The 8609-nt window shown below is 39.8% G+C and overlaps 2 protein-coding genes across 2 annotated transcripts; one reads left to right on the plus strand and one right to left on the minus strand.

Annotated features, from left to right (window-relative positions):
• Positions 1–131: 131 nt before the first annotated feature.
• Positions 132–4039, plus strand: LOC113096079 (peroxisomal membrane protein 2-like). Its single transcript, XM_026261469.1, has 5 exons — positions 132–381; positions 1235–1357; positions 1549–1711; positions 2767–2886; positions 2969–4039. The coding sequence occupies exons 1-5, from the start codon at positions 272–274 to the stop codon at positions 3035–3037; spliced, it is 585 nt and encodes a 194-aa protein (XP_026117254.1). The 5' UTR covers positions 132–271; the 3' UTR covers positions 3038–4039.
• Positions 4040–4732: 693 nt separating this feature from the next.
• Positions 4733–5655, minus strand: LOC113096066 (polyubiquitin-like). The gene is made up of 2 exons (XM_026261455.1): positions 5497–5655; positions 4733–5370 (listed from the first exon to the last, which is right to left on the minus strand). Exon 2 carries the CDS (start codon positions 5365–5367, stop codon positions 4903–4905), a length of 465 nt encoding a protein of 154 aa, XP_026117240.1. The 5' UTR covers positions 5368–5370; positions 5497–5655; the 3' UTR covers positions 4733–4902.
• Positions 5656–8609: the final 2954 nt, after the last annotated feature.

Consider the following 8609-nt stretch of genomic DNA (forward strand, 5'->3'; position numbering starts at 1 on the left):
TCTTGTGCACATGTGAGTTATGCTGGTTTGGAACAACATAAGGGTGAGTAAATTACAGGATGTTCTGTCCCTTTAAGTCTGTAGGTCTGGCTTGTCTCAGCACGTGGACTTTAGGGCGTGGTCATTTAGAACTAAACCACACGGAGCTTTCTGTTTTATGACGGCCACGCACGCTGCGTTCGACAGTCTTCATTTCCACTTTGTAAAACAAAAACAAAGAAACACTGATCTCTGCTCACCCAAGTGCACAGACTGCTGAACTAAACTGAAGATGCCAACGCAAAGCGTACTTGTCCGAGATTCCTCTTTTCTGAGGAGGGTACTACAGCAGTACCTGAGTTTGTTAAAGAAATATCCAGTCATCACCAAATCGGTTACGAGGTCAGTTTACATTTTTGTTAAAGCTAGTTGGCTAGCTGTTCCTTACGGGGATATTCAGTTACGTTTCATTATCTTAGTCAAATCACTAATCTGCGCATAAATATACTCAAACTCTGAAATAGACGAGCTGAGCTTGTACTGTTTTTATGATGTATATATAACATAATGAATTTAGCAGTTTATTGGAATTGCACAACAATTTAAAAGCCGTTTTTTTTTCTTTCCAGTCCCAGAATTTCCTGTTAGCTCTGATCATGATAGAATCAGTATCAGTAGAGTTTGCGTTCTGCTAGTTAGTAAAATTACACTTATGGATTGTGAACACTTATGGATGTAACTAATTTAATTATAAGATAATGATAGCTAATATTCAATCTTGTATTAATACAATATATGTAATAGTGGTAAATAATTTCATACTTAATATATCAGGGACACATGTACACTACACAATTTAATCCTAATAAACATAATATTTATATAATTAATAGCTAAGAATAATGTTTAATTTTATACAAGATTATAGTGTAAAATATTTTATATATTTAAAATATTTTTTTATTTATATAAAATATTTAAAAAGCAAATTAATATTACTAAACACTAAGCAACAAAAATAATAATAAAATGCTTTGTAGGTGTAGCAGTCATTTATATAATTTATACATTTTTTTAAGCTTAAGCCATTAAGGACTTTGCACTGAGTGTTGTTCTATTGGATGCGTGTGGGGTGGGAATCAAGTCCTGTCAAATTAACACTCACTTTTGGACCAAACGCAAAAAGTGTCTTCCACGTTAGATGCGAGGTCATGTGGATACAGTGATACAATGGCAGTTTTGTTCTTTCTTACAGTGGTTTTCTATCTGCTGTGGGAAATCTTCTATCTCAAGCTTTGGAGTACAGGAAGAACAACAAAGAAAATAGCCCGAAAAAGAAAATCAGTTTTCTGGGACCTTTACACTATGCAATATTTGGGTAGAGTGACGATGCATTTTGATTACATACACCCCATAATCATGCAAAATATTTATTTTTTACATATTTGGAAGACTAAATATACATGTCAGTGACATGATGACATGATGTCACAGTACACATTAAGTTATTTTACAAAAATATGTAACACCCCGACTGTTTAATGAGTTATAAATGTATTTTTTTTTCAGACTTTTTATCACTGGTCCAGTCAGTCATTACATTTACCAGCTCTTGGAGGTGCTGTTGCCAACCACTGTCCCATACTGCCTGATCAAGCGCCTTCTGCTGGAACGTCTAATATTCGCCCCTGCTTTCCTCTTGCTCTTTTACGTGGTTATGAATGCTTTGGAGGTAATGTTTCATAACTGAACATGTTTTCTACTTTGCACAACAATACTGCATAATATCTGCTTTTGTTTAGACATACCTCATATTCTGGGCATACCTCTATATGCAACTTTGTTGTTATTACTGTCACTGAAACATTGTTCGATCATTTACTTTCAAGTAAGAAGAAGTTGGTAGTAAGTAGGTAAGATGGTTGTGGTGTGGATGAAGCAATATGTGATTTTCACAACGTCATGTAGAATGAAGCAATTCACCGCTACAGGTACCAATCGTTTTATGACAGGCAGATCTTAATGCAAATGTAGGGACAACCTTCATGAGGCTTAACTTTGACCAGAATATAGACTTCAGCTGCTGGTTAATGAACTTCCCCTGTTTGCTGATCGATAGTTTGCAGTCTCTCAGCTCATGAGCTGGTTCTGATTACTATGTTGATTTTTCTATGAATACTCAAAGCCAAAAGAACAAACTTGGAACAAAATAGATTCATCTGCTTTTTAGTTTAAAGGAATTAAAAAAAAAAAAATCCTCTAGTGTCACACCACCTGGATATGCTTGAGCTAGTTACAATTGACATAAAACTAATATATAGTAATACTGACCTTATCTTGTACATGAAGGTTATCTGGGTCAAGACACTGTTTAACAAATGAAATAAATAACAATTTATTTATATAATTTTATTGAGTACAAACAGAATGTTTTTATCCATTTGGAAACTCATTTCTTCCTTGAAACAAAGCCGCTTTCCATGGCTTAACAGGTTTTAATGTCCATTTATAACATTTTATCTGACTGGCCTTCAAGGATGCAGAGTGCAGAAGCATATCTTGTACTTCTGAGACATGCACAAGGAAGAGAACACAAAGAATGTATTGTAAACAATATGCAGATCAACTTAACATAAATTGAAGTAAATCGGTAATGGTGATTGTTTACAGCTACATTGATTTGCACTAAATTTATTTTATGTTCTGTTTCTAATTCAGGAGATACTACTAGTATTTGGCTGCACAATCCACAATCTCTGATATGATATGCAAATGTAATCTTTGCAGGGCAAGACACTCACAGATGTTCAAAACAAACTTAAAACAAGTTACTGGCCTGCAATGAAGATGAACTGGAAAGTTTGGACCCCATTTCAGTTCATCAATATCAACTATGTACCTGTACAGGTATGCATAAGAGCATTATACCAATCCTTAAGGCATCTCTGATCCATTATCTCACTTTCTTTTTCTCTTACTCTTTGCACAGTTTCGAGTGCTGTTTGCCAACCTGGTTGCTTTATTCTGGTATGCCTACCTAGCCTCTGTGAGAAAATGAATCCTCAAAACCAGCTACAGTGCACATAGGTTGGTGTGGATTGGTTAAATCCAGTTTGTGTTTTTAAAGGACTGCTGCGCATTAGATAGGCTCTATGTTTCAAATGTCTTCCTGGACAACTGACAGGAAATATGGTCAGTTTCTATAAAATAACTGTGATTTGGGTCAGTGCTGAGATATTCTGAATGTCTATGGAGGCACTGACAATGATGTCAGGATTTTGATTGTTGTATTTGATTGATTTAAAAACACTGATTACAAAGACAAACTCATTTTTAGCAGTTTCTAATACTTCTGCTATTATCTTCACTCTTTAACTGAGTTGATCTACATTAATAGCAGTGGTCTTGCTTATACATTTTGTATACTTGTATAGCCCTGAAAAATGCAGACAATGTTGTTTTTTTAATGACATTTGATTTAAATGAATTACCAGCACACCAATAAAATGTATTTTAATTCAATGTTATGATTTAAAGGCTCAATACTGGATGACAGTATTTTAAAAAAGGTTATATTGTTGTATTTAAAAATGTGAAAGCATATTTACACAGCATTTATAGCAGCTGTAACGTTAACAAACAATATACTATTAATGTTTTTTCTTAATTATAAAAGGAAAGTTGCGTCTTTCACAAACACACATAATCAGTTCACAGTAATGATTGTTTTGAAACTCATGCCCACACTGAGTTTCCTTTTCAGGGATTGTTCAGCAACTTTCTGTTTCCATACTTCAGAAAAGCATGTGAGCATAACAGGCCATAAACATGACGTGTAAGTTACAAACATCTAGGTGTGTACGGAGCTTTGCATAACATCCAAAGTACACACACAAATAAAGCTTCTAAATGGGATTTTTCACAGTGATGCTATTAAAGAACCATACTGGTTCCCCAAAGAACCTTTCTGTGAACAGATCATAAAAGGTTTATTTTTTAATAATGCTGAATCATGTTGACTTTAGATTTGTTTGTTTCCAACAATAAATCCATAACATTGTTTGTGCATGTGGTTTATAGAGCTTTATAAAGAAAAGGGTTTCATTGACAGCTACATGTTCCATTCTGCTCCTGAGTGAATCATTAGAAAGAGAGGGTATTCCCCATGATCACATGATGAGGGAAACCCAGAGTGATCCTAAACACACCCTACAGAGAGCAACCACACCCAGCCATTCTGATGTGTGCAGAATGGGAGTGTATCAGTCTGTGATGATCACTTTCCATTTATTATCATTTGTCTTGTACCATCCATGTATATGGTTTCTGGAAAATATCACCCTTTTATGACTTAAGACAGAATGGCAATGAAAAATACTTTGTATAATTGTTTAAGTCTGCTTTTCACTTCAGGACATTAATTAGAAAGACAACAAGACATTAATAAAATCCCCACAGAGTGATCTTTTCTGGAATTGTAAGAATGTCTTGCTTATTGTTCTCCATTCCTGAGTGTGAGTGTAAACACATCTCACATGACAAGTTGTGTCTAGAATTGTGAACAGGTCTATCAATAGAAATTGTGAGTAAAAAAAATAATTATATTCAGTAAATCACAAAAGCTTTTGAACAACGGAACTGCAGAGTAAGTCTATAAAGAAAAACACTTATTGGGAATGATTCAAGCATTTATTATTTTAGTTACAGTTCAAGATCATTATAATGATAAAAGATGGGTCCCACAATTACATAAAATGCAGATAAATACAGTGGAATTACATGAGCTTTTAACACATTGTTCCCCAGATACTGTTTTATCAATCACCAAAAAAATATATTAAACCACAACATTCTGATATTGAGTTATAGGCCTACAATATTCAGGTACATCACTTTTAGTAATTTTTGCCCACGTTTCACCAATCAACATCCTCGCAGACGGAGAGTCATGTGAATGGTGCTTAGTTGTGTGATGTCATAATATTGCAACTTTCTGCCAGGCTCCAGCTGTCTTCCGTTGTAAATCAGCCTTTGCTGATCCTTTGGGACTCTCTCTTTGTTGTAGATCTTAGTCTGGAGCTGATCGACGGTCTCATTGACATCAACTTCATACGTTCCAAACTGGCCTTTCTCATTCTTGACGAACACTTGGAAAGGTGCAGGTTTGGTGATGAGCAGACTCACCACAGATCCAGAGTGTAACCCGTAACTGCTGAGGGTTCTGGAATCATCCTCGAGGCTGATGTGGGTACCATTATCGGCAGAAAGCTTCTGTCTGTAAGGAGGCTCTCCGAAGAGCTGAGAGATGCGCTGCTTGAGTTCGCCAACTGTGGCTTCACCGCTCACTTCCAGAGTCTTCGGAACTTCTAGTTTTATTGTCAGTTCCATTATCTTTTAAAATGAGATAAATATAAAACAATTAAAATAAGTATACTAGAACATAATTTACTTAGGCCTAGTTAAAATTGGAGATTAGCAATAATGCTCAGGAATTTCATAAATTGTTATGCGGCTTACCGGGCTGGTGGTTCAATTTGCTGAATAGCTTTCGCTGAATTGCTTTCTTCAAAAAGTAGGACTGGTAAACCGCACCGAAATCAAGTACAATGCATCTGATTACACTGTGCAAAGGCATGAATATATATGGCATCAAGCCCTGCCTCAAAATAATGTTTCGTTTCTGAAAACTTAGTCACTTTCTGTTTCCATTCTCACCCAAACGCTGATGTAAGTCCTGAGAAATCATTAGCAAATTCAGCGGAAATAAACAAAGCAGACATGAAATAGCCTACATTTATTCATTTATAATTTAAATAAATCTCATTTATATTTTTACGCAGGCAAGCATTTTTGGATTCCAATACGTTCTTGGAAGCTAAATAACAACAACCATCATAGGCCCATATGTTCTCTGTAGGTAATTAAAATAGAGAAAGAAATAAAAATCTTCCTGCAACGTTCTGGAAACCCGCTGAGATATTTCTTATTTGGATGAAAAAACAATGTAACACTTCTCTGGTTAAATCAATGTAAACAATGCTTCTGGAATCTACATTAATAATTAATAATAATAATTCCTTACATTTATATAGCGCTCAAACACTCAAAGCGCTTACATAGTCAGGGGTTATCTCCTCATCCACCACCAGTGTGTAGCATCCACCTGGATGATGCGACGGCAGCCATATTACGCCAGAATGCCCACCACACACCAGCTTACTGGTGGAGAGGAGACGGAGTGATGAAGCCAATCAGCAGATATGGGGATTGTTAGGAGGCCATGATGGTCAGAGGCCAATGGGCGAATTGAGCCAAGATGCCGAGGTCACACCTCTACTGTTTTCGAAAGACACCCTGGGATTTTTAATGACCACAGAGAGTCAGGACCTCGGTTTAACGTCTCATCCGAAGGACAGTGCTTGTTGTCAGTATAGTGTCCCCATCACTACACTGGGGCGCTAGGACCCACACAGACCACAGGGTGAGCACCCCCTGCTGGCCTCACTAGCACCTCTTCCAGCAGCAACCTAGTTTTTTCAGAGGTCTCCCATCCAGGTACTGACCAGGCTCAGCCCTGCTTAGCTTCAGTGGGAAACCGGTCTTGGCATAGGCGGAGATTCACTTTTGTGCGTGGGGGGGCACCTACCAGCAGATGCGATGTAGCAGTCGATTCTGTTCCCCACGGAATGTCTGTTTCCCTTTAAGCAAACATACTAAAATTTTTGCGTAGTTGCCGAGTTACTATATGTACGATCAGAGCTAGCGTGCGCAAGAAGCGTGACTGGATGTACGGCAAGTCAAATAGTTCAAAATACCGTCCTAAATCTTAAACTTGAAAATAAATTTAAGAAGAGAGGTTCCCTTTCATAGGTCACTTCGATGCTGCGGTGACGTCACCTGCTATGGGAACACCTTTGGTGTGACGAATGTCTGAAGCCCTATACCATCCCGCCAATCCTATTGGCCAAATAGCGCTTGGCACCGCCCTACGCATGCGTACGCATCGTATACCTGGGTGCCGTGCGCCATTTCGCTCAGATTTCATTCCTTCAGGGAAGCGAATCATCTGTGCCCTAAGAATCATCTCGCGCTCTCCAGCGGTTTCTACGAGCAGTGTTTAACTCCCCTTTCACGGACGCGATGAGTCAACGAAAGGTAAGAGCCGTATAATGGGTTTATCACAGGGAGGCACTCATGAGAGATTCGTTAGCAGCCTCTCTACATGTTCTCTCTGTGATAGCCTACGGCTATGGTAAAATAAAAAAGTATCCACGCTCTGGAGTCTATTCTTAAGTCGCCTCGTGTCTAACCCCCCGTTCGCTTCTACGTTCGCGAGGCCCTGCACGAGGTGTTGGTTGGGGCGATATGTGCGGCTTGACTATGAATACAGTGATGCACTGGAGTTTTTCCACTTGCTCGCTCTTCCCCACTCGGGCACGTTAATCAGAGCAGTTTTGCTTTCCTACTATGTTTGTCTAACCGCGGCTTCGAACTCTGAGTAGGCTCTGGCCGGCATACGCGATTCTCTCCCTCCGAGCGGACAGGAGAAACGCGCCTCCCCTTCCTCAGTGTGCTATTTATGTGGCTATCCGCGCGGTGGATAAACTACCCTTCTCACGGACCTCCACCAAGAGGTTTCGAGGTCCTGGAAGCAGCCTTAATCAGCGCATATCACGAACGGTGCGGGTTTCGCCATGATTAAGTGACATGGCGGACTGCTATGATACAGCGATGCCGTTTGACTACCTCTCTAGCCGAATGGATCGTGCCGAACTCCGCCTCAGCCTAAGTCTCGTCGAAGACGTATCGAGTCGTGTCTATTTCGGCAAATTTTATTCTCTTTATGCCTGTTCTTAACGAGAAGCCTCTCGTTCTTAACCCCCACGCTCTAACATTGACTGTCTCGCAGCACAGGCACTTTGAGCGTCACTGAACTGAGCTGTTATTTGAGCGCCCCCTCAGACACTGCACAATTCAGTCTTCAGAGTTTGAGGAACGGCATAAGAGACTGGCGAATATGGCCAGTTTATGACGGCTCACACAGCTGCCGCGTTCTCGCTAGCGGCGTGGCCCGATGTTTATCTTGTTGGATTAAATCCTGCCGTGGACACGCTTCAGGATTATACACAACAAAACGCAGCGAGTTTGCGCATTGCACTTTCCTCAATGCTTTGCCAGGGTCTGTGCCCGTCACTAAAGAGTCTGTTGGACTGCTAATGGCACATCCAACCCTTCTCACTGCAGTCCCCACGTTCTAACATTGGACTGGTCTTCGCAGACAAAGGCACGTCGAGCATCATTGGATACTATCATGAGCGCCCCCCTCAGACACTCTGCACAATCCAGCCTTCCAGAGTTTGAGGGATGGCACAAAAGGCTGCAAAAGATGGCAGTTTAGACGGCTCACACAGTGCCACGTTCCGCAGCGGCGTGGCCCATTTTTTATCTTGTGGATAAATCCTTGCCGTGGATACGCTTCACGGATTATACACAACGAACGCAGTGAGTACGCATGCGCTTTCTTCATGTTTGCAGGGACTTGGTGCCCTCACTATCAGAGTGCTGTTGCAACCGCTAATTGCACATCCAACACTCTCCACTGCCGTCCCTACACTCTAACATTGACTGTC

Source organism: Carassius auratus, unplaced genomic scaffold (genome assembly GCF_003368295.1).
Source record: "Carassius auratus strain Wakin unplaced genomic scaffold, ASM336829v1 scaf_tig00215868, whole genome shotgun sequence".
In the NCBI taxonomy this organism is placed as follows: domain Eukaryota; kingdom Metazoa; phylum Chordata; class Actinopteri; order Cypriniformes; family Cyprinidae; genus Carassius; species Carassius auratus.